General features: G+C 46.4%; 2 protein-coding genes across 11 annotated transcripts in view; both read left to right on the plus strand.

Annotated features, from left to right (window-relative positions):
* The window catches only part of LOC140119786 (uncharacterized), a 299,698-nt gene that overhangs the window by 246,557 nt on the left and 27,289 nt on the right, over window positions 1-25,852 (plus strand). The gene's annotated exons all lie outside the window — the stretch shown is intronic.
* LOC140119739 (uncharacterized) lies at window positions 10,050-24,941 on the plus strand. The gene is made up of 9 exons (XM_072139094.1): window positions 10,050-10,217; window positions 14,885-14,941; window positions 16,360-17,039; window positions 17,323-17,499; window positions 20,564-20,708; window positions 20,822-21,306; window positions 21,680-21,740; window positions 22,951-23,007; window positions 23,288-24,941. Exons 1-9 carry the CDS (start codon window positions 10,148-10,150, stop codon window positions 23,935-23,937), a joined length of 2,382 nt encoding a protein of 793 aa, XP_071995195.1. The 5' UTR covers window positions 10,050-10,147; the 3' UTR covers window positions 23,938-24,941.

Genomic DNA, 25,852 nt, shown 5'->3' on the forward strand with positions numbered 1-25,852 from the left:
CAGACTTTATCCAATTTTTCGCAGCAGGATGGTAAACTCTATGCCAAAAAAAAGCCAGAAGTTCCCCTTTCATGAATTGGGCGCCCTTTGCAATGCTCTCACAGTGTGAACCAACTTTGGTGCGCCTTTAACATGGGGCACAAGAGCCAACTGAGCACTGGAAAGCCCCCTTCAGTGCAGTGACTGTGGGTCAAGGCTCGGGAAAGAGGGAGACCACATGCACAGAGACAGCTGACCTCCAGAGACAGTCCTAACAGCCCAGCAGAAAAAGAGACAGAGTGCATGAAAAGAGAGTCCTGCCCTGAAGCGGACACAGCAGAGGTAAAGAGACAGTCCTGACACCAAGCAGACAGAGAGACTCAGCGCTCATGGCGGGGAAGAGAGTCTTTCACTGAGGAGACAGAGCAGAGACAGTCCTATCAGCCCAGCAGAGAGAGACTGATGCTTTGCTATAGCATTAGTGTAGTTAGAGGGTGTGTGGGGTGTCCTCATTTGTGGTTGTGTTCCAACCCACAGAGTTGCATTATTATCACGGCCAGTCCTGTGGGTTTTGTGGCTCACGTTCTCTTGTCTTTATGGGCTCATACACGGAGTTCTCCCATGGCGGTCTATGGGGCCGTGAGGAATACGGATGACACAGGGGGCCAGCTTTATTTGGGTGACATGCGGATCGTTTTTGTGGCCATGTAGCTCAGAATCTGGTATAATACCGTCCACACATGGTCCACAATAAATGCCAAGAGAGCTGTACTTCGCAGGTATCTGAGGAACGAGTGGGTGCGCAGGAGGCCTTAGTGACGGTACGTAATATTCCAGGCTGGGGAAAAATTCCATATGCAGTGAAATTGATAGGAAATGGGGTCATTAGAATTTTGAAGGCTTTTAAATTTGTTTTGTCATTTGTTTTGTTTTTTCTTTTAAAGTTATTTTAGGCCCCCTGGGGTAGCAGAACCTCGCCAAGATGGCGGCTTTGTCAATGCTGACACCAACCGCAGGAGATGGCAGGAAGTGTGATGTTCGGAGAGGGCTCAGCCTGTGAGTCTTTTATATACATTCTTAACAACACCATGAAATACTATGATGTAATGGGTCGTTATGGGCCCAAATTTACATGGATATTACATGTCAGTGTCTCAATAACGTCATGTGGCCTCGAGCATCAATCGCAGATGATAACGATTTCTCCTGCGGTTTATAAGTCACTAAACGTCAGCTGAGGCGGCTCCCATTCTTCATGCCCTCAGGTCATTAAGGTGCTGTGGCGCTGATCCAATGGGGCAGATTTACTTACCCGATCCATTCGCGATCCAGCGGCGCGTTCTCTGCGCTGGATTCGGGTCCGGCCGGGATTTATTAAGGCAGTTCCTCCGACGTCCACCAAGTGGCGCTGCTGCGCTGAAGTTCCCTGGAACGCACTGGAATACACCGAGCCGGGCTGAGTGAAGGTAAGTGCAAGCTCCGCAACACATTTTTTTTTTCTAAATGCGGCGGTTTTTGCGAATCCGTCGGGTTTTCGTTCGGCCGCGCCCCCCGATTTCCGTTGCGTGCATGCCGGCGCCTATGCGCCACAATCCGATCGTGTGCGCCAAAATCCCAGGGCAATTCAGGGGAAATCGGCGCAAATCGGAAATATTCGGGTAACAAGTCGGGAAAACGCGAATCGGGCCCTTAGTAAATGACCCCCATTATGTTTTCAATGAGATTCAGTTCTGGAGAAAGTGCAGGCCCCTCCACGTGAGGTCCCCAGTCTCCATCTGCTGTTCCCCAACTATGAGAACTCAATGAGATGGAGCATTGTCCTCCATGAAGATGACATCAGGTCTTCCGTGTCCATGTAAAGGCACAATAAATAACTGAATGATGTTATACAAGAAGTATCTGGGCCACTCACATGGAGAGTGTAGGAGAGCTCTGCATGGACTAGGCACCTCTAGCGCTCTCCTTGATGTCTCCAATATCATAGGTATCTATGTTTTTTGCTCATTGTGAAGTGACTTTCACCACTGAGGCCGCTGGTCCTGTGTCGATGCTCTCTGGTCCATACAAGATGGTGACACTTGTGCCTAGTGTTGAGGTCAGGTACCTAGTGCAACATCCCCCACCGGAGCCTGGCCTTTTCTTGGGGCCTGGAAGAAGCCGGGGCCCAGAATACCACAGTGGTTGGCGATTGCAGCTTAGGGCGCGCTGATGTCACGGTGCTTGGAGGACTGTCCTACAGCCTGGCAGGTCTCCAGCAGGTGGTGTGTGCAGGAAATATGGTGGGAGAGGCTGATGTACTGGATCTCCTTGGGGCAACCACTGATCGCTGTAAAATATATCCCTGGGTAATGGATGGGGGAGCCCGTGGTGGTGACAGTCGTATCCATGGATCAGACGGAGACAACGTTGTGCAAATCAACTCACAGATCTTTACTGAACAACAGGCAATGGGCCTAAACAGTCAAACAGCAGATTCTGGGACTGGACTGGTCGTGGAGAGTGGTCCTCAGGAATAGTGCACCAGCCTGGTAGTAGATGCCGGCTGGGATAGCTGAGATGGAGCTGTGTCCAAACTGTGGAAGCTGCAGCTCTGGATGAGAGTCTCCTGACTCAGTCCCTGGGATTGGTTTCTCTTTCTTCACTCTGTCAGCAGATCTGACCCTTTGCTCTGTGGAAAGACCCGGGGCCTAAGAGACCTGAGCTCCCCCTGTGCAGGGGTTTTATACCCCCCCCCCCCTGTCAGGTAGTAGCACCTCTCCAATCACACTCCAGTGTACAATACAGCCACATAATTGGATAATATCTTACACCCATTTAACTATTGCCTGTCCAGGCCAAGGCTACAGCTGCAGATACCTGAGATCTCCCTGCATGATCCCTTGGGTGAGTTGTGCAGGATCACCAGATGGGTCGTGACAGGTAGAGGGCGCTATTAGCAACTACCCCCTTACCTACACGAGTGTTGCACCAGTAGAAAGTCTATCAAGCAAAACACAATGAATGCTCTGAGGTGACACTTAGTGTCTCTCACCGACCTTAAATGACCCCGGAGGTGGGCGCCACCAAATTTTCTACATTTTGTGAGAGTGAACCACCAGAATAATCATGTGAATCCGGTGTGACTTTTCATCTAATGGAAAACCACCGCAGTCACCTCCTGGCGCAGGGTACACATAGGAAATAGTGGCACCAAATTTGCAACTTTTTAGTTACAAAGTCCCAAATCCACCTGACGCCTCATGTACCACACGTATTACATGTATCTAAGCCACTGTGATACATCTGATGTGCACAGGACACCTAACAAGCTCATACGCTGCTCCGAATAACTGTAGGAAGATCCTGAATAATGTTCTATCAGCCCCGAACACTTCTCCACCGTCTCGTCTATTGCTGCAAAATGACAATAATCACATGACCCCCGACTGCACTGATCACATGACCCCTTCTCACCCCGCCCCCTCCTGCACTGATCACATGACACGTGGCGTCATCACAGGTCCTGCAAAATGTTTCTCCACCGAGCACTGAGAAGCCTCCTATATGGAAGGACTACAACTCCCAGCATGCTCCAGGAGTGCACACACTATATGGAGGGACTACAACTCCCAGCATGCACCAGGAGCGCACACACTATATGGAGGGACTACAACTCCCAGCATGTTCCAGGAGCGCACACACTATATGGAGGGACTACAACTCCCAGCATGCTCCAGGAGCACACACACTATATGGAGGGACTACTACTCCCAGTGTGTGATATCTTTGTAGTGCAGAGGGTGGGGATGGTTACTGCAGATGATCGCTCCTGGCTCTGGAGATAACTGTCCCTGTGGAATCTTATGGCTCAGTTCACACTAGTAATAAAGGAGACAGTAAGCAGCACAAATTAGTTTTTATAATAATTTTACACTTTCAAAATGTAATTTGTAAAACTGCTCTAAATCTCATGATCATCTAAACCTACCACCTCTCTATCTGACCCCCTCACCACCACCACATCCTCCGCTCCCTCTGTCTGGAGCACCATGGAGCACACGATCTTGTCCTTTCTTGGTTTACCAGAAACATGGCTAAGTTCATCTGACACTGCCTCTCCTGCTGCCTGCGACTATGGTGGTCTCTGCTTTACTCGCACTCCCCAGGGCTGCAATAAACCTGGTGGAGGAGTTGGCATTCTCCAGTCCCACCTTTACCTTCACACCATCGATATCAATGCTCCCTGTAATCTATAAGTGGCTGTCATCTACCGACCCACAGGTCCTGCTGCTGCTTATAAATTCAATAACAGCTTTATTGAAACAAATGTTAACATTGGCTATAAGTACAATATCACATGAAGACACACACATTGATTGAATGGATATTGTATAAAGACGCAACAGCAATCCAGATTACACATCACTCCGGTACCAATGACGTGTATGAGGGGGACATCATAAGCTAGTACCCACCAAATGTTTATCCCGCACTCCACCGAAGTGTGTACAAACACATAAGGGAAACTAACACGTAACCAAACTCATTTGAAAACCCATGTAAAGACATCATACAACCAAGAAACACATTCATACCGACTCACGGGGGACGGGGGGTCATAAGGAAGGGAGGGGGGGGAGCATTTCGTCACATAACAGATTACGGACCACTTATCCAAAGAGCGAACTGTGGGGATTCCCTGAATGAGACCCATGGTAGCCATCGCAACCGAAACTGGTACACTGCATCAGGCCGACAATCATCCGGCGCCACCTTCTCCTCCATCCTCAAGATATTTGCCATTTCCACAGATCACAGCGCCCTAGGGTGGGGTGTAGTGGACTTCCATAATCTGGGAAAGACACGTCTCTTTACCATGACAAAATGCCCCAAAAGCCCCAATCTGACTTTCTTATATGAACCAGGGTACATGGAGAGAAGAGCTACGGCCGGACTACAGGGGGTGGAGGAAGATGTCAAGTCTATCATGAAGCAAATCCGTAACTCCAGGGCACGCCCACCAAATGTGGAACATCATCCCCTCCTCCACGCCACATCTCCAGCATCTATCAGACACTGAAACTTGTGTAAAACAGATAGTGCCCTGTGACAATATCTTATAACTAACTTGTCTTCTGTAACAGACAAGAAATTTAAGACCATAGATCTAGACCGCTCCTCCTCCGAAAATGCCTGCTGCCACTCTCTTTCCCGAGCTCCTGAAATCTAGTTTTGCGTCCCCCATGATATTTCTCCAGCAGCAACCTGTAGATCACTGAAATTGAATGTGTGGCAGGAGCAGACGTGACACCACTCTTCAGGTAGTAAGGTCCCTAGTGAGGTCCCCCCTAGGTGCCAGGGACTTGCAGAAATTATTGATTTGATGCAGATAGAACCATCTACAGTCCCTGGGCATGTTTTGCACCAATATGTCACCCACAGACTGTAGACTTGCTGAGGACAACACACTGGATTACTGGGCTGTTAGGTACAGAGGGTCTGTCAAACCTAGTGGGAAGTCCAGATTATAGGACTGAGGCGAAAGCGGACCAGGACGAGAAGAAGCCAGTCCCCTACGGATCACCCCATCCCATACTTGCAAAATGACATCAAACAGAGGAGATAAACGCTGTCGCCCTGAATGTAGACCAGAAGGAATCCCCATAGCTGCTAGAATCAGGAAGAATTGCTGTCTCAATTTCCACCCACAGCCTATGCCGGTCCACATGCAGGAGGTTAAGAATGCAAGAAAGCACCGTGGCAAAATGGTACAGGGCAAATCTGGAAGACCCACTCCCCTCTTAGACTTAGGCCTAGAAGAGTAGTGAAAGACAGCCATATTCTCGATGTCCCCCAGACGAACCGCATGGCCAAGGAACGTAGTTTACGCGGAAAAGAGTCGGGACCCGCCCACGGAACTGTTTGAAAAACCTACAAAATTTTAGGGAGAATATCCTTTTTCAAGGCATTCATCCTACCCATCCATGAAAGAGGCAGCTTGGCCCACCCCACCCCACCATATCCTTTTCCATTTCATATACCATTTGACCATGGAACTCGACAGTGAGGCTACCACCCACATTCACATTGAGCAGTTCTGATTTAGATACTCCTTCGAGACTCCTGAGTACCTGTCAAATTCCTTTAATATTGCTGGGAGGCTAGATTCAGGGTTTGTGACATACAGCAATAGGTCGTCTGCGAAGACTGACATCTTATGTACAGAACCGCCAACGACGATCCCAGTAATTTAGCTGTTGGGTCTGATGGCATTGGCCACCAATTCCATGATATACAACAGTGAAGACGGGGGCAGCCCTGCCGCGTTCCATTCCAAACATTGAAGAATTCCGATAAGATACCATTGAGCCTGATCTGGGCCCTAGGATTGTGGTATAACGCCATGATCTGGGACAGCATGACAAGGTCTAAACCTATGTTACACAACGTGGCTTCCAAAAAGCCCCATCCCACCCTATCAAACGCCTTCTCAGCGTCCACACCCAGAAGGCACATAGGAATTTGTTTCGATCTGGCTCTATGCATCAAAGAGAAAGTCTTGATGGGGTTGTCCTTGGCCTCTCATCCCGGGACAAAACCAACTTGCTCCCTATGGATGAAATTTGGGACAAGGGGTTTCGGATGCAGGGCCAGCATTTTGAGTAGATTTTGATATTGATGTTGGTAAGGGAGATGGGCCTAAAGTTAGAACAATGCATAGTATTCCTACCCGGCTTGGGTAGAACCACTATATGGACCAGTATAGACTGAGGGTAGAACTTATCACTCTTAGAGATGGATCGGCAGACATGGGACCCTTCAACTCCTCCCCAAACATCTTATAAGATCTAGCCGTGAAGCCATCTGGTCCAGGGCTCCTGCCTATCTTTAACCCTTTGACCACCTGTAGCATTTCCTGGTCTTAGAATTTCCCCTCCAGTTCCGCCGCTTCATCCTCTAGAATCTGCCGGGGAGCATGCTTCCGCAGATATACCTGTACGGCTGGATCCTCACAACTCCCTTCCACCCCCTGATTGTAAAGCTGCTCATAAAAAGAGAGGAATTCAACCAAAATCTCAGTTGGAGAGTTAACAACTCCCTGTGAAGGAGAATTTGGAGATAGAACATGTGTTGCGGGTAGTTTAGGGTGTAGAGCTCTCGCTTGCCCACTGCCACGCTTATTACTCTACTCAAAACAACCTTTCTGTAGGCGATCCCTGGCACACTGGGATTTTTGATCCAAAATTTGTAGAATCTGCTGCAGTAGGCCAACTCGGCACACAGAGAATCAGTGTGGGTCTTTTTATTAGCATCCTCGCAATAAGGATACCAGCTGCTCCGCCCTAGCCCGCTTAAGCCCCCTTTCCCCCTTGGTACATAAAAAGACTTCGAAGCCGACATTTCAGAGATTCCTACTGCAGTGGGATATTGTTCCGTTCAGGGCCAAAGGATGCGAGAAAATCTCTGATGGTCTTCTTGATCTCCTCCACACAGTCCGAATCCCTCAACAAATTGTCATTCAAGGGCCAAGACTGAACCTTTTGTACAGAGGTTCCTACCCGAAAATGCCTGGGGCAAAATGGCCGTGCTGGTCCGCACGGGCCTCCTGATATCAGTGGCAGTGGTCTTCAGGGTTGTAGACCCCTGTTATAAGCAGAATGGCTAAGGATGACACCAGGTGAGCAGCAGAGCTCCTGCAAGGTACGTCTGGCCCGGTTGGCACTTGGCCACCCCCCCCCCCCCCTCCCCTCCTGCTGCTACTTTTATTGATCCCTTTAACATCTGGACTTTTCCTTTCATTTTTTTCCCACTATTTCTCCTTTCATGCACTGCTTCCATTACAAACCTGCGGGCAGTGACGTGGGTTAGGGGCATGGTGGAGTGTGTTGTGGAGGGCAGTTTTAGTGAGATACACAGCGGTGAAAAGGTGGGGGAAGTTTGAGCTGAGAGTTCTCACGCTTCATAAAGTCATGAATGCAAGAGTCATTTTTAGAGAACATCAGGTTCAAAACTCATGTCCATCTAGAACTATTTTCTTCTTTTCTTCTAACTCTTAAACAAACCTACAATCTGGTTTCTAACCCAGTTACTCCACTGAGACTGCCCTGTCCAAAGTCTCCAATAATCTAGTGGCAAAGCACCACTACTCTGCTCTCCTCCCTCTTGACCTGTCCTCTGCCTTTGACATTGTTGACCATTCTCTCCTGCAGCAGACGCTATGTTCTCTTGGCATCTCTGACCTGGCCCCTTTTATGGATCTCCTCATACCTTTCCAGCTGGACTTTCAGCGCACTCGCGCTCAAGGCTTCCCTCAAGGCTTCGTCCTGGTAGCTCTACTTTTCTCCATCTACACCACTGGCCTAGGACATCTTTCATCCTCTGCAGATGACACATTGATCTATATATCCGGCCCAGATATCTCCTCCTTTCTAGCCAGAATTACCTAGTGTCTATCAGCCTTACCCATCTTTATTCTCTTCTAAACATGGACAAAATGGAACTAATAACCTTTCCTCCACATCCCTCCAATCACACCTAACCATCACTGCATTGCTCTGCTCCCATACCTTGTGTCTCAATGTAGCCCCCATTTAGATTGTAAACCCTCATTAGTAGGGTCTTTCTTCCACTTGTTTCAGATCTCTGTAGTTTTTGTGTTTTGTTCTTGTCTTAACGTAATGTATGTAAATCCATTGCTGATTGTACAGCACTATGGAATTAATGGGGCTCTATTAATTATAACAGTAATATAGTTTGCATTCAGTTTTTCACATTTTTTCCTCAGGTTCTATAGATCCAGGACTCCCAGAGGTTTCTCCTAAAGATGATCCTTTCCATCAATGATCCACCAGGGATCCGGGAGAAGGACAGAGAGCAGATGGCGGCCAGGATCCTGGAGCTCACCCTGGAGATGATCTCCTTGATAACCGGAGAGGTGAGAGTCTCCCAGGACACGGCTCTTATCTCTAGGAATAACAGCGGGAAATGACTGGAGAGGTGAAGGATTCTTAGGATCTATGTAGTGATCAGTGTCTCCCCATACACAGGATTACACAGTAGTGAAGAAGTCGTCTGGTGAGTGTGTGACCCCCCGTGTGTCAGGAGGATGGACCCAGAGCCCCATCACCGAGCCTCCACCTCATTCACTGATACATGAGCAGAAGATCCTAGAACTTACCTCCAGGATCACTGAGCTGCTGAGCGGAGAGGTGAGCGCTGCCGGGAATGCTGGGACATTGTACAATAACACAAGGGAGGGGTCTGGGTGATGACTGTGTCATTGTGGGTGTCAGGTTCCTATAAGGTGTCAGGACGTCACTGTCTATTTCTCCATGGAGGAGTGGGAGTATATAGAAGGACACAAGGACCAGTACAAGGACATCATGATGGAGGACCACCAGCCCCTCACATCACCAGGTAAGAGGAGACCTTCCTGATTATAGAGGACAGAGCAGGTGTGAGGTCACCTCCTCCATCATCTCCTCATCATCACATATAGACAATGTATCAGTCACTGTGTATATTCCCTATAGATGGATCCAGTCAGAGAAATCCACCAGAGAGATGTCCCAGTCCTGGAGATTCCCGAGATATTACACAGGAACCAGAGAGATGTCCCAGTCCTGGAGATTCCCGGGATATTACACAGGATCCAGAGAGATGTCCCAGTCCTGGAGATTCCCGGGATATTACACAGGATCCAGAGAGATGTCCCCGTCCTGGAGATTCCCGGGATATTACACAGGATCCAGAGAGATGTCCCAGTCCTGAAGATTCCCGAGATATTACACAGGAACCAGAGAGATGTCCCAGTCCTGGAGATTCCCGGGATATTACACAGGATCCAGAGAGATGTCCCAGTCCTGGAGATTCCCGGGATATTACACAGGATCCAGAGAGATGTCCCAGTCCTGGAGATTCCCGAGATATTACACAGGAACCAGAGAGATGTCCCAGTCCTGGAGATTCCCGAGATATTACACAGCAACCAGAGAGATGTCCCAGTCCTGAAGATTCCCGAGATATTACACAGCAACCAGAGAGATTTCCCAAGTCCTGGAGATTCCCGAGATATTACACAGCAACCAGAGAGATGTCCCAGTCCTGGAGATTCCCGGGATATTACACAGGAACTAGAGAGATGTCCCAGTCCTGGAGATTCCCGAGATATTAAAGAGGAACCAGAGAGATGTCCCAGTCCTGGAGATTCCCGAGATATTACAGAGGAGCCGGAGGAGAACGTCCCACTGGATCATCAGGTAGGTGGAGCTGAGGTTCCTGTAAATAAAGAATAGTATATACATGTATCTACACTGAAAAATTACATAAAAAAATAGCACAATGCCAATCAGCTGCTGCTAAGGCTGATGTCAGTATATACTGTAATCTTGCAGCTTTACACATCAGCACTGCAGCCTCATATAGGATATACAGAGTCTTGTGAAATGGATCTTTTTCTCCCGTTCATCTGGATATAACATAATTTAGAGATGTCATCTTTGTTTTTGTGCTGTAAAGGCAACTCTGAGTGCCACACATCCAATATGAATATGTTTTAAGTAGAAAAAGTTGGATGTGTATACAAATGGCTCAAATCACATCTATATAGAATTATGCAAAAAAAGATACTTTATTGTATACAAAAACACTAACACTTAAAAACAATTAAAAACAGCACAAACTGTTATTGTGTACAGAGCATGAAGATGACATGCTCTGGACTAACTCCCCCACTATTTACAAGTCTGAGTAAATCTCTACATGGTGTCTCATAAGAATGGAAAAATATGTTGTAAACATTGACTGGCTGTTAAAGTTTCTGACCCGTATGAAATAAAGTGCAGCAAGAATCCTGTGATCAATATTCAATGCACATGTCCAAGGAAAGCACAGTACAGCGATTTGTCAATGTGAATAAATAAAATAATATCACCAAGTTCGATGAGGGGGAGATGCAGTGCCCCACGCGTTCCGCCTCTAGTGTGGCTTCCTCAGGGGTATCATACGCGTTCCGCCTCTAGTGTGGCTTCCTCAGGGGTATTATACGCGTTCCGCCTCTAGTGTGGCTTCCTCAGGGGTATCATACGCGTTCCACCTCTAGTGTGGCTTCCTCAGGGGTATCATACCCCTGAGGAAGCCACACTAGAGGCGGAACGCGTGGGGCACTGCATCTCCCCCTCATCGAACTTGGTGATATTATTTTATTTATTCACATTGACAAATCGCTGTACTGTGCTTTCCTTGGACATGTGCATTGAATATTGATCACAGGATTCTTGCTGCACTTTATTTCATACGGGTCAGAAACTTTAACAGCCAGTCAATGTTTACAACATATTTTTCCATTCTTATGAGACACCATGTAGAGATTTACTCAGACTTGTAAATAGTGGGGGAGTTAGTCCAGAGCATGTCATCTTCATGCTCTGTACACAATAACAGTTTGTGCTGTTTTTAATTGTTTTTAAGTGTTAGTGTTTTTGTATACAATCCCTATCAGTTTCTTGACCACTTTGCCTCTTGGCTCTCTCACTTTTTATCCTGTGACATTCCAACCATCATCATGGGAGACTTCAACATCCCTGTTAACACTCCCATTTCCCCTCCTGCCTCTCAGCTCTTAGCACTAACTACTTCTCTAGGTCTTTCACAACTCTGCGATTCCCCCACTCATAGTGAGGGAAACATCCTCGATTTGGTCTTCTCTCGACCATCTTCAATATCTGATTTTACCAATTCCTCCTTTCCACTTTCAGACCATAATCTCCTTTCTTTTACTCTCAATAATCCTTCTCATTCTCAGAATCCTTCCACCCATCACTCATACCGGAACCCACGTGCAATAGATACTCATAAACTCACAGAAAACTTACAGTCTGCACTGTCCCCCATCTCCTCTTTCACCTGTCCAAACCTGGCTACTAACCACTATAATCACACTGTCAGAAGTGCCCTAGATGAGATGGCACCACTCACTATCCGAAATTTTCAACACGCACGCAGGCAATCTTGGCACACTGAACAAACTCGTTTCCTTCGGCAGTGCTCCAGGATTGCTGAGCGTCTGTGGAGAAAATCGCGCACATCTGCAGACTTTCTACACTTCAAATTTATGCTAAAAACTTATAACTCTGCCCTTCACCTTGCTAAACAGGTCTATTTTACTAATCTCATATCCTCTCTCTCTAACAACCCCAAAAGGCTCTTTGATACCCTTCACTCCTTACTAACACCAAAGGTGCAGCCACCTGTCACAGACCTTGGGGCTGAAGATCTGGCCGCCTATTTTAAGGATAAAATTGATTGTATCCGCCAGGAAATAATTGCTCAATCCACTCACCCCTCCAATCCCCTTCCCTCCCATACCTTATCTTGTTCACTCTCTTCCTTTGAGCCAGTCACAGAGGAAGAAGTGTCCCGGGTCCTTTCCTCTGCTCGCCCTACTACCTGCATCAGTGACCCCATCCCCTCACATCTGGTACAGTCTCTCTCCCCAGCAGTCACTTCTCACCTAACTAAAATTTTCAATCTCTCTCTCTCTTCTGGTGTCGTCCCCTCTTCTTTCAAGCATGCTATTGTTACCCCTTTACTAAAGAAACCTTCACTGGACCCATCCAATGCTACTAACTACCGACCAGTTTCTAACCTCCCTTTCATCTCCAAACTCCTGGAACGCTTGGTCTATTCTCGACTAACCCGCTATCTCTCAGCTAACTCCCTCCTTGACCCCCTACAATCTGGTTTCCGCTCTATGCAATCCACTGAAACTGCTCTTTCTAAAGTCTCCAATGATCTCCTCACTGCAAAATTCAAAGGTGACTGTTCTCTCCTCATTCTCCTGGATCTATCGGCAGCGTTCGATACTGTGGACCACCAGCTCCTCCTCGGGATGCTTCACTCCATTGGCCTAAAGGACACTGCACTCTCTTGGTTTTCTTCCTATCTCTCTGACCGCACTTTCAGTGTCTCCTTTTCTGGATCTTTCTCTTCTCATCTTCCTCTCAGTGTCGGGGTTCCTCAGGGCTCAGTCCTAGGTCCTCTTCTCTTCTCCCTCTATACAGCCCCCATTGGACAAACCATCAGCAGATTTGGTTTCCAGTATCATCTTTATGCTGATGACACCCAGCTGTATACCTCAGCACGTAACATCACCCCTGCCTTAATCCAGAACACTAGTGACTGTCTCTCTGCTGTCTCTGGCATCATGTCCTCTCTCTTCTTGAAACTTAATCTTTCTAAGACTGAACTTCTTGTCTTTCCACCATCTACTAACCAAACCACCCCTGACCTCTCCATCTCGGTCTGTGGGATCACTATAGCACCGAGGCAGCAGGCCCGCTGTCTTGGGGTTGTGCTGGACTCTGACCTCTCTTTTTCACCATATATTCAATCTCTTGCTCGCTCTTGCCGGATGCATCTCAGAAACATCTCCAGAATCCGTCCGTTTCTGACATTTGAAACTTCTAAAATGCTAATTGTTGCACTTATTCACTCTCGACTAGACTACTGTAACTCCCTACTAATTGGTCTTCCACTCTCTAAACTCTCTCCTCTTCAATCTATTCTTAATGCAGCAGCCAGGCTCGTCTTTCAGGCCAAACGCTACACAGATGCCTCCAGTTTGTGCCAATCACTGCACTGGCTACCTGTCTCCTTCCGTATTCACTTTAAAATAATAACCCTCATCCACAAATCTCTGAATAATGCTGCACCTCCCTATCTCTCTTCTCTCATCTCAGTCTATCGCCCTTCCCGTGCTCTTCGATCTGCCAGTGACATTAGATTAATCTCTACCTTAATTCGAACCTCCCATGCACGTCTCCAGGACTTCTCCCGAGTTGCACCAATTCTCTGGAATGCCCTTCCCCAGACTCAGACTAATACCCACCCTCCAAAGCTTCAAACGTGCTCTTAAAACCCATCTCTTTAGGCAAGCCTATCACACTTGCTAACTGCATAAAATGTCAACTCTCCCTTTACTAATCCATCCTATGTACTATCCTATCTGTTATCGGGCAAACAGCAGATATATACCAAGCTCCCGGCTTCTCTGCAGTCTTTTTCACCTAGGACCCTGTAAATAAGATGGCGACTGATGGCTGGTTCAAGCAGCAACATCGTTGTTTAGTAAATTATTTATTAAATTATTTTATATTGTTCCCTTATAAAGAATGGCTGGACCATTATACAACCTCTTGTGTCACCCCCTCATCCTCATAGTCTGTAAGCTCTTGTGAGCAGGGCCCTCACTCCTATTGTTCCATATGACTGTTTGTTCTTTGTAGTGTAATATAGTTGTATATGTCCCCTATGATTTGTAAAGCGCTACGTAATTTGATGGCGCTATATAAATAAAGATTATTATTATTATTATTATTATTATTACAATAAAGTATCTTTTTTTGCATAATTCTATATAGATGTGATTTGAGCCATTTGTATACACATCCAACTTTTTCTACTTAAAACATCTTTGTTTTTGTGATGAATTTTGTTTTTTTCAGGAACATTATGAAATAAAGAATGAACTAGAAAATCCCACATGGGTGTCGGAGGAAGATAAGGCTCCTCATAAATGTTGTGCATTCTGGTTTATGTCTAATGACTGGAGGAAGGAATAAAAAAAGAAAAAGTTACCTTTCTCCTGCTCCCTGAGGAGTGATATTAGTATTCTCCATCCTAGGACCAGTGAGGCTACTGGTCATGTGACCAATAATATAACATTACAGAGCAGGATAGCGTCACCTCACAGGAGAGGATAGCACAATATTATAGAGGACAACAGTATAATATTAGGTAGGAGGACCTCCTTGTCCTCCTGGTAGATTTGTATGTAACTGGATGATCTGATGAAGGTATTTGCATACATAAGGTCAGTGTTTGGATTTTATACATAAATTTATAGGTAAAAATGTTGTTTCCCCAGGTGCAGGCAGTATAAGAGGCTCCCATGGACACCACCATTCATGTTCTGAAGTAGAAGGTAATACTCCCGTAATAATCTAGGCATGTTCTGAACCTGGGAAAGACCTGTATATACTCGAGTATAAGCCGACCCGAGTATAAGCCGAGACCCCTAATTTTGACATAAAAAAATGGAAAACCCATTGACTCAAGTATAAGCCGAGGGTGGGAAATGCATTGATCACAGCCCCCCCCCCCCAGTATATAGCCTGCCAGCCCCCTGTAGTATATAGCATGCCTGCCAGCCCCTTGGAGTATATAGCCTGCCTGCCTGCCCCCCCGAGTGTATAGCCTGCCAGCCCCTCCCGGGCCATCGCAGGCACCACGAAGAGTGTGACGGACCAGGACCCGCTGTCAGAGCCGCGATGAATGCTGGGGAGCGTCAGAAGGTGAGTTCACGGTTTGTTTTCTTGACTCGAGTATAAGCCGAGTAAGGGTTTTCGGCAGATTTTTGTGCTGAAAAACTAGGCTTATATTCGAGTATATATGGTGTTTCATGAACAATTCACATAGTAAGGCTAAAAAAAGATGTAGGTCCATCAAGTCCAGCCTATGATTGAGCTGAGATCATTCACAGTAATGCAGTAACCCCATAGGAAGCGCAGCAATGCACCTTCATTAGGGGAGAAAGTCTCCTTCCCGACTCCAAATATGGAGATCAGAATTTTTTTGTGGAAAATCAACAGTGACCGGTTCCCATCAAATGGGGTTTCCCGGGTTCAAAAAACATGTCTTCTTTACCATGAGTTGTGTATTATATTGCAGTTAAAGGGTTTGGACATTTTCAATAAATTTCTTCCCGGTCTCTGCTTGTACATGTCCCTGTTTCTTTGCCTCCTTCGAGAGCTTCAGCCTCCCCCTGTTCTCCCCATGCTGCCCTCTGCATATATACACAGCTTCCTCTCTCTCACTGCTCCATCCCATCCTCATAGCGTCACCCACTGTGTCCGTCTTTTCCCAGTCCGTCCTCACTGACAGAGACAGGAGGAGGGGGAGGGAGAAGGATGACTCGTAACTCTCCTGCTACAGCTCCTCCTATACAGCAGAGCTCATACATTTAAACAAAGAAGCATGGGAAGTCTGCACACATAACAAAAGTAAATACTAGGACTGCGGAATCACTTCACAAATATTCAGGGATTATCCACAGGGCAGTGAAGGCACTTGGCAACTTTTTGGCAACCTCTTTGGCTACATAGAAATGAATGGAGCCTAATCTGCAGTAATGGCACCCTAACACTAACTATGGTCCAGTGTAGAACTCTTTTTGAAGAAAACAGCCATGTTTTTCAATTTCTAAAAAAAAGTCTCTAAAATTTTTTATCAATCCCTTCAATTTATGAATAAATATTGCCATTTTCTCTCCCTAATCACAGCTTCTCTGAGCTTTTGTCATGTTGCAAATGTGTAAAATGTTTTTGGTTTTCTGTTTTAAAGGTCACCTTGAGATCTGTCATGGAATTCACAGAGCGGAAAAGCCATTTTCATGTCCTGAATGTGAGAAACGTTTTACCCAAAATTCAAGCCTTGCAGGTCACATAAGAATTCACACAGGGGAGAAGCCGTTTCCGTGTTCAGACTGTGGGAAATGTTTTTCACACAAAAGCGATGTTCGGAGACATCAGAGAATTCACACCGGGGAGAAGTCATTTGGATGTTCGGAATGTGGGAAATCTTTTTTGGATAAGGTTCAACTTCAGAGACATCAGAGAACTCACACGGGAGAGAAGCCATATTTGTGTTCAGAATGTGGGAAATGTTTTTCACTAAAAGTTCACCTTCAGAGACATCAGAGAACTCACACGGGGGAGAAGCCATTTTCCTGTTCCGAATGTGGGAAATGCTTTGCGTTCAAAGTTATACTTTGTGAACATCAGAGAATTCACACGGGGGAGAAGCCTTTTTCATGTTGGGAATGTGGGAAGTGTTTTTCGTCCAAAGGTCAACTTAAGGGACATCAGAGAACTCACACAGGGGAGAAGCCATATTCATGCCCCGTGTGTGGGAAATGTTTTACCTTTAAATCCTCTCTGGTCAAACATTCAAGAATTCACCAAAGAGACAATTCACTTTCTTGCCCTGAAATGTTTTATCCAGAGAGTTTACCTGAAGAGACATAAGAACTCAAACACCGAAGAAACCATATTGATGTGAAAACTTAATAAACGACTTACCATACGGTGAAGATGACGTTCCCTCCATGTCGGGAGTTTACCATTACCCAAATAACTCCATAAGTAAATGTTGCATTGTGTAGAACGTTCTATTATCTGTATTCCCTTGAGGTGAAGTGTTTTACGGGGACCAGATGCACGATTCTATTGTGGATGGAGCTGCCCTTCAGATCCAGAATCAGGACAACATGGGTATCCTTCTTGTCGACCACTTCTCTGCTCTCAGATTGTGGAGACAATCCAGAAGGTTGGGTCACTTCACAGAGCGGCGGGGAATGAATATCTCCCGCCTGTAGTCCTCGGTTGCAAACCCGAAACCCCTCTGCTTGCTAAAGGAGCGTACTTTGCCCATGGTTTGGTTATGTGGTACCCAGGTGCCCTCCTTGGACTGACCTGCCACAAAGTGCCTCCCTCTCTTGTCAACGTTGACGGAAGACCACATCCTAGAGATTCCGACATAGAATCTCAACCCTACCCGGAGCTGTGGAGGCGTCAGTGCAAGCAGGCGTTTCTCAGTCGCAGCCACGGGTTCCCCATGGGAGCGAGCAGGTACCATTGTCGGTAGAGGGGCAGCCGGAGCAGGAGCAGGGGCTGCAGGACTGATGGGTATGTTCCTTGTTGCAGCAGGACCTGGAACCAGTCCAGGAGCAGGGGCTGGGGCCTCCTCTCGGGACACAGCCGTCCGGGCCCTCGGCACGATCATGGGAGCCAGGAGGGGCAGTAGGTACCGCCTGGGTAGGGAGTTGTGCTCTGTCACAGACCTGATGTACGTCTGCATGACGGTGGCCCGGGTTATGCCTCGGTGTAGCCGATGTGCAGCTGATGGTCGCCAGATGGGGTATGCAAACATGACAATCACTGTCTCTATAGCTTCGAGGAACTCCGGCCCCTCAGCGAGAGGTAGAGGTCTGGTCTCGCCATGCTGACCATGAATGTCTTCACTCCACAAGGTGCACAGGTGCTCTCTCTCTCTGAGCTTAGGCGGAGCTTAGGTCATTCCCGCCAGAAGCTATGGCAGGCGCAAGTTTCTCCTGCGCCATATAACCCTCAGGCAGGGTTCGTGCCATTCGCGCATGGGTGGAGCTTGCTCTATGCTGACTGTGGGTTCCCAGCAGTGGCAGGCTGGAATTACTTGCCACATAGCACAGAGTTTACAAAGGTTAACACTTTCAGTGCTGGAGTGACAGATGTAGTAGGGCCGGCACAGTTCTCTGCAGGAATTAACCTTGTATGTGCTGAGGCAGTGCTCTACAGCACATGGCAGTGAAATAACACAGTCTTTCTTGTAAAGCACAATCACACTTGGGGCTTAACCCGTATGGCAGCAGGGTTAGGCAGTACAATGTTTATAAAATGATATTCAAAGTGTCAGCATAAGGCACAGAAGAAAAATATCCTGTTTGTGATGCCACTTGCAACATACCCCAGGCCTAGCTGGTCCACAGGAAGGTTGTTCACAGCCTGGTAGTAACTTCAGACTAGGCTAATAGAGATGGAGCTGAGTCTGGACAGTGGACCTCTGCTCTGGGGCTTAAGTCTCCTGACTTGCCCAAAGGTATAGGGCACCGGCCTGAGGTACCTCTTCCTGGTAATGGGTCTGGATGCCAGCTCTGCAGGGAGCTGCACACTGGACCTGCTTCTCTATCTACCGACTAGAATCCCGCCCACCAGGGATTTATACTTCCTTGGTCAGGTGGTAACACTCTCCAATCAGCTTCCAGCTTACCTTACAATATCACAAGACAAATCATTGGACAATAACATTTCACAGTGTTAACTCTTGCCTCACCAGGCAGTGGCTACAGCTGCAATTACTAAGTTTACCTAGCAGTAGCTTCTGGATGAGTGGCTCAGGCTGACCAGATAGACCCTGACAAGGAGAGGGCGCTATTCGCAACAACCACCTTGCCTATGCATTGGCAGGGGTGTTGCATATACATACTGACACCAGGGCGGACAATGTGCCCTGTATATAACACCTCATACATCTATGTACATGAGAAAATACTAATGTTTTGGCTTTTGGAAGGAGAGGAGCAAAACATGGAAAAGGACGGCAGCAGCAGCATTGTGGGAAGGAGAAGGGAAACAACACAAATAAGTGGAGGCGTCTTGTCTCAAAGATATAAGATTACATAATCTTATAATCATATAATCATTACATGATTTTTAGTTTTGTCTTTAGGGGAAATAATAAAAAAAAACAGCAAAAAACGGAACTGAGAAGCACAAGACTTCTCCATCATCCTGCAGCTATGCTCCGCCCTCAACACGTCACATGACTAGTGACATCATCACAGGTCCTTCATCCAACAATTCTCCTGGATACAGCTACTGCTCCCGCCCCTCAGTGACATCACACTCCCTGGTCACATGACTAGTGGGTGAGCAGGAGGCCCCGCCCCTCAGTGACATCACACTCCCCGGGTCACATGACTAGTGGATAGTGAGCAGGAGACGTGTGTGAGGTGGAGAGTGTCCTGCACTGAGGAGAGAAGAGGTAAGTGACCAGAGGAGGGACTACAACTCCCAGCATGCTCCAGGAGCACACACACTATATGGAGGGACTACAACTCACAGCATGCTCCAGGAGCGCACACACTATATGGAGGGACTACAACTCCCAGCATGCTCCAGGAGCACACACTATATGCAGGGACTACAACTCCCAGCATGCTCCAGGAGCACACACACTATATGGAGGGACTACAACTCACAGCATGCTCCAGGAGCGCACACACTATATGGAGGGACTACAACTCCCAGCATGCTCCAGGAGCACACACTATATGGAGGGACTACAACTCCCAGCATGCTCTGCTATTAGTGAGGAGCGGCACAGTCCAGCGCCATCACTCCTCCCTCAGTCCAGTGACCTCCCCTCCAGTGTCTGGAGAATCCCCATCTGTCACATCACACATGTCATGGACACAATTGCTTCATATAGAGTTTGCTCTTAGTTCTTGTCATGTTTCCTCAGGTTCTATAGATCCAGGACTCCCAGAGGTTTCTCCTAAAGATGATCCTTTCCATCAATGATCCACCAGGGATCCGGGAGAAGGACAGAGAGCAGATGGCGGCCAGGATCCTGGAGCTCACCCTGGAGATGATCTCCTTGATAACCGGAGAGGTGAGAGTCTCCCAGGACACGGCTCTTATCTCTAGGAATAACAGCGGGAAATGACTGGAGAGGTGAAGGATTCTTAGGATCTATGTAGTGATCAGTGTCTCCCCATACACAGGATTACACAGTAGTGAAGAAGTCGTCTGGTGAGTGTGTGACCCCCCGTGTGTCAGGAGGATGGACCCAGAGCCCCATCACCGAGCCTCCACCTCATTCACTGATACATGAGCAGAAGATCCTAGAACTTACCTCCAGGATCACTGAGCTGCTGAGCGGAGAGGTGAGCGCTGCCGGGAATGCTGGGACATTGTACAATAACACAAGGGAGGGGTCTGGGTGATGACTGTGTCATTGTGGGTGTCAGGTTCCTATAAGGTGTCAGGACGTCACTGTCTATTTCTCCATGGAGGAGTGGGAGTATATAGAAGGACACAAGGACCAGTACAAGGACATCATGATGGAGGACCACCAGCCCCTCACATCACCAGGTAAGAGGAGACCTTCCTGATTATAGAGGACAGAGCAGGTGTGAGGTCACCTCCTCCATCATCTCATCATCACATATAGACAATGTATCAGTCACTGTGTATATTTCCTATAGATGGATCCAGTCAGAGAAATCCACCAGAGAGATGTCCCAGTCCTGAAGATTCCCGGGATATTACACAGGAACCAGAGAGATGTCCCAGTCCTGGAGATTCCCGGGATATTACACAGGAGCCAGCGAGATGTCCCCGTCCTGGAGATTCCCGAGATATTACACAGGAACCAGAGAGATGTCCCAGTCCTGGAGATTCCCGAGATATTACACAGGAACCAGAGAGATGTCCCAGTCCTGGAGATTCCCGGGATATTACACAGGAACCAGAGAGATGTCCCAGTCCTGGAGATTCCCGGGATATTACACAGGAACCAGAGAGATGTCCCAGTCCTGGAGATTCCCGAGATATTACACAGGAACCAGAGAGATGTCCCAGTCCTGGAGATTCCCGAGATATTACACAGGAACCAGAGAGATGTCCCAGTCCTGGAGATTCCCGAGATATTAAAGAGGAGCCGGAGGAGAACGTCCCACTGGATCATCAGGTAGATGGTTGGAGATTCCTGTGAATCCTCTATAGATCCTCGGGCAGCAGTGATTGGTCGGTGGCTGTTATAGATCTTGGTTACATTTAGATTCTGATTTCATAAAACAATTGTGTTTGGTTTTTCCCTGTTTTGGCATCTACCATACAAGGTATAATGTAGCACAAGGCCAATCAGCTGATCTTTAGACAAAGCAACGTTGGTGTCGCCTCCTCTCCATCTGCAGACCTGTTCTGGTCCAGAGTCTTCTAGATAAGATGTGATGAAACTATAAATGCAAGGAAAAGGTTCTTTGTAAAGACAAGGTCCACCACTCTGTAAAATGAAAGTGTTGAATCTCCGGGACTTTGTTCCTAATGTTGGATTTTTGCAGGAAAGTTCTGAAAGTGAAATGAAGAAGGAGCTGGAGACTTCCGTCCTGGTGTCAGGGGAAGGTAAGTGACTTGATAAATCTTGTGTGTGACATCTGTGCTGACGTCATCCTCCACCTATGGAGTACGGCTGAAGGTGTGCAGATCTCACAGTCCGAAATGAACTACTGGTAAATGTTAGTAATGAAACCGTCATCACCTCCTGCAAGAAATGACACCAGCTCTGTACACCAAATTTTTTTTTTTTTGTACACAAGGTTTTAATTAAAAAAAAAAATCTATTAAAACATAATAAAATCTAGAGTATATACTCAAGTATAAGCCGAGGTCCCTAATTTTGCCACATATAACTGGGAAAACTTATTGACTCAAGTATAAGCCGAGGGTCTAAAATGAATTGGTCACAGCCTCCTCCAGTAATGAAATGCCCCGTGCAGCCCCTCGGGATCTAAAAAATAAACTTACATACTCACCTTCTGGCTCTACCGATGCTCCGTGCAGCTCCTCTTCTTTCTTCTCTCTGCTGTAACAGCGAGTAGAGACGAATCCATGCACTCAGCCGGCTGGCGCACACTATGATGTGTTTCGCCGTTGATAACGTCATAGCGTGCGCCAGGGGGCATGGATTCGCCTCTACTCGCTGTTACAGCAGAGTGAAGAAAGAAGAGGAGCCGCACGGAGCATCGGGAGCACCAGAAGGTGAGTATGTAAGTTTATTTTTTCTACACTTGTGATGTTTTTCAGTCCATTTTTTCGGGTATAAACGGTATTATAAATTTGGTCTCCCTGTGATGGTACCGACCCAGAGAGTAAAGGGGAGGTTTTATGTTGAACGGATGGTGAAAGCGGTACAAATGGAGTCCACAAGAAACTGGCGTGCATGTGTTTTTTGTTTGTTTTTGTTTTTTTTCTTCCCTGCTTTCCAGTACTCGTCAGGAAATATTAAATACGCTGGAATTAGGATTTTTTACACAGATCTTTTAATAAAGATCGCAACATGGAAAAATTATACATTTTAAAGGAGGGCAGCAAAAACTGAAAAAGGTCATCGGCGGGAAGGGGTTAATGACTTTAATTTTACCTCATTTGGCCTTCTTCCTGGGCAATTCTACCTCCCAAAATATTAAACAAAAAGTGAAAAAATTCTCTCCACTAAATTGTATGGGACCAAAGGAAATAGGCAAAACTCTGAGCCTTAAATGTAGAAGAGAAGAATAGTTTGTGTTCATGGTGAGAAATTTATGATAAAAAAAAATGTTGTTTCTCCTTTCAGATACAGACAGAGGCTCCCGGGTCCATCACTTTTTATCCCCATATTCTGAAGAAAGAGGTAATCGGCTGCAGATTGGCAAAAAAAAAATGTCATGTTCTGATTTTTGGAAAGGTTTGAGTTAGAAATCACAGGTGGAACTTCATAGTATCATCATAATTTATACGGTTGAAAAAAGACACTTGTCCATCAAGTTCAACCAAGGAAGGGTAGTGAGAGAATTCACACGGGAGAGAGAATTTTTATGTTCAGAACATCAAAAATGTTTTTGGAAAATATTTTTTTTTGCCTTAAGAAACCATTTTCGTGTTTTCACTGTGGGAAATGTTTTCCGTTTCAGGTCACCTCCAGGTCCATCAGAGAATTTGCATCGCGGTGAAACTTTTTTCCTGCCCTGAGTGCGGGAAACGTTTTACCAATAAATCGAGTCTCGCAGTTCACATAAGAAGCCACACGGGGGAGAAGCCATATTCATGTTCAGAGTGTGGGAAATGCTTTGGCTATCAGCAAGGTCTGGCCGGTCACCTTAAAATTCACAAAGGAGAGAAGTCCTTTTCATGTGCAGAATGCGGAAAATGTTTTATAGATAAAGTTCAGCTTCAAAGACATCAGAGAAGCCACACGGGGGAGAAGCCGTTTTCGTGTGATGAATGCGGAAAGTGTTTTGCGCTGAAAGCTCAACTTCAAAGACATCAGAGAATCCACACGGGGGAGAAGCCATTTTCGTGTACTGAATGTGGGAAATGTTTTTCGTTGAAAGCTATACTAAGTGAACATCAGAGAACTCACACGGGCGAGAAGCCATTTTCGTGTTTGGAATGTGGGAAAAGTTATTCCTCTAAAAGTAACCTTAAGGCACATCAGAGAAGCCACACGGGGGTGAAGCCATATTCATGCTTACAATGTGGAAAGTTCTTCAGCCATAACTCATCTTTTAATAAACATTTAAGGCTTCACTCCAGAAACAAGTCCTGTCCCGAAACATTGTAATACATAAAGTGCATCTCGAGAGGCTTCAGAGAACTCACACAGAGGGGAACCATGTAAGTCTTATGAGGTTAAACTAGCCACATCGGCCCGTAGATAACATTTTTATACTAATGGACTAGTCTATGGAGTGAACACGCGGTTATATTATGTGGCTGCTGCAGTCCTCATACAACTTTTTTTAAAAGTTTGGAAAATGTGATTTAAAGTGTTTTTTTTATACTTATTATCGTGCTTGAGATACAGCCATATGAAGACAGAGAGAGGGATCGGCTGTAACCACAGACATAAGGAAATCAATCAATCCCCACCGTCCGATTCATGTGATTGTTGCAGCTTCTTGTCCAACTCCCAATGGGGCTCACAATCTAATCAACCTACCAGTATGTTTTGGAGTGTGGGAGAAAACCGGAGGAAACCCAGGCAAACACTGAGAGAGCATACAAACTCTTGGCTGATGTTGACCTGGATAGGACTTGAACCCAGGACCCCAGTGCTGCAAGGCTGTAGTGCTAACCACTGAGCCATCGTGGTGCTGCTGCTTCTTGTTCTACTATAAGGTGCCTGGTTTGTTTATAGTGTTCACATCAGAATATATTTACTATATATTTTGGACCATAAGATGCACTTTTTAGTAAGAAAAAAGTCAGAAGGATCACGCACTGCAAGACCCTCCAGACCGCTGTCCTGGAGATCAGGGGGAAGTGCTGACAAAGCATTTCACCATATCCCCGAGAGCAGAACCTTCGCACTGCTCTCCCTCTACTGGCAACCCCACAAGTGTTTCTGCAGGACCTTGAGTGATGTCAGAGGCATGTGACTGATCACATGGTCTTTCATGTTGCCAACTGGGTAAGAAGAAGTTTGTCTGTGTGTAAAGCAGAGCTCAGTGTGTTCATGTGAGTGAATGGATGTAGCAGAGCTGTGTGGGCTCTGCTTGTGTCTGCCCAACAGAATTTTTAATATGTGTAAATTACATTTTTTTTCGGTTTGTTGGATTAATAAATCTGGGGTCTGTCTGATAGAAAGATGTGTCTTGCAGTATGAAAAATATGCGATATGTCTGTTTACAGGAATCAGGATAATCCTGTATAAATTTACCTCCTCTCTCCTCTGCTCCTAATTGGAATATTTGTTGACTCTACAAACAGTGAATGATCAGCATTGGGATTGCAAAATGAAGATAAGTTGCGGTCACACGTTTAACGCATAGCTGAAGAGAGATTTGTCTAATTAAACAGTTGTTAACAGGTGTGTTAATGCAACCGCATTGTTAAAGCATGTGTTTGTTAACACAATGTTAACATGAGTGTTAACATTAGCGTTTTGTAAACGCCAGTGTTAACAGCTGTTTAATTAGGCAAATCTCTCTTCAGCTATGCGTCAAACGCGACGTGTGACCACACCCTTAGTGCAACTTTTCGCTCACACTACACATTGTGTATCCGGCCTGCGTCTTATCTGTAGTGTACAATACACAATTCTCATGATAGCAATGATCAACATGCGAGTTACAATCGCACACACATATATAAATACACACAGTTCTTCGTTCATGCACAAACAGATTACCAGATGGTAGATGACCATTATGTACAGGGCTGGATTAAGGTTGGTGGGGGCCCTGGGGCACGCGCCTCGGGAGCCCACCCTATGATCCGGCCCTGATTACGTCCCATCCCCGTGTGGTTGAAGCTACATTTGTTATACATTGCATGGCTGCATTCTTGTAAAAAAATAAGTTTATAAGATATGCTAATTAGCCATTGGGGTGGTAGAGTCTACATTGGGTAGAAAATCCACCCGGTTCCATGTATTGGCATCAGTCGTCCTGTAATGACTACCACAAGGAATCTACCATGAGATGTAGATCTGATGATGGATTTCTCCTGCCTGGCTCTACCCTCATCTTTAATTT

Source organism: Engystomops pustulosus, chromosome 2 (assembly GCF_040894005.1).
Source record: "Engystomops pustulosus chromosome 2, aEngPut4.maternal, whole genome shotgun sequence".
Classification (NCBI taxonomy): domain Eukaryota; kingdom Metazoa; phylum Chordata; class Amphibia; order Anura; family Leptodactylidae; genus Engystomops; species Engystomops pustulosus.

Coding starts and splice junctions, on each gene's coding strand:
- LOC140119739 (XM_072139094.1), top strand. CDS start 10,148: ATGTCCCAGTCCTGGAGATTCCCGAGATATTACAGAGGAGCCGGAGGA. Junction 17,500..20,563: donor TTGGACTGACCTGCCACAAA/GTGCCTCCCTCT, acceptor TCTGGGTGATGA/CTGTGTCATTGTGGGTGTCA. Junction 21,741..22,950: donor CGTCCTGGTGTCAGGGGAAG/GTAAGTGACTTG, acceptor TTCTCCTTTCAG/ATACAGACAGAGGCTCCCGG.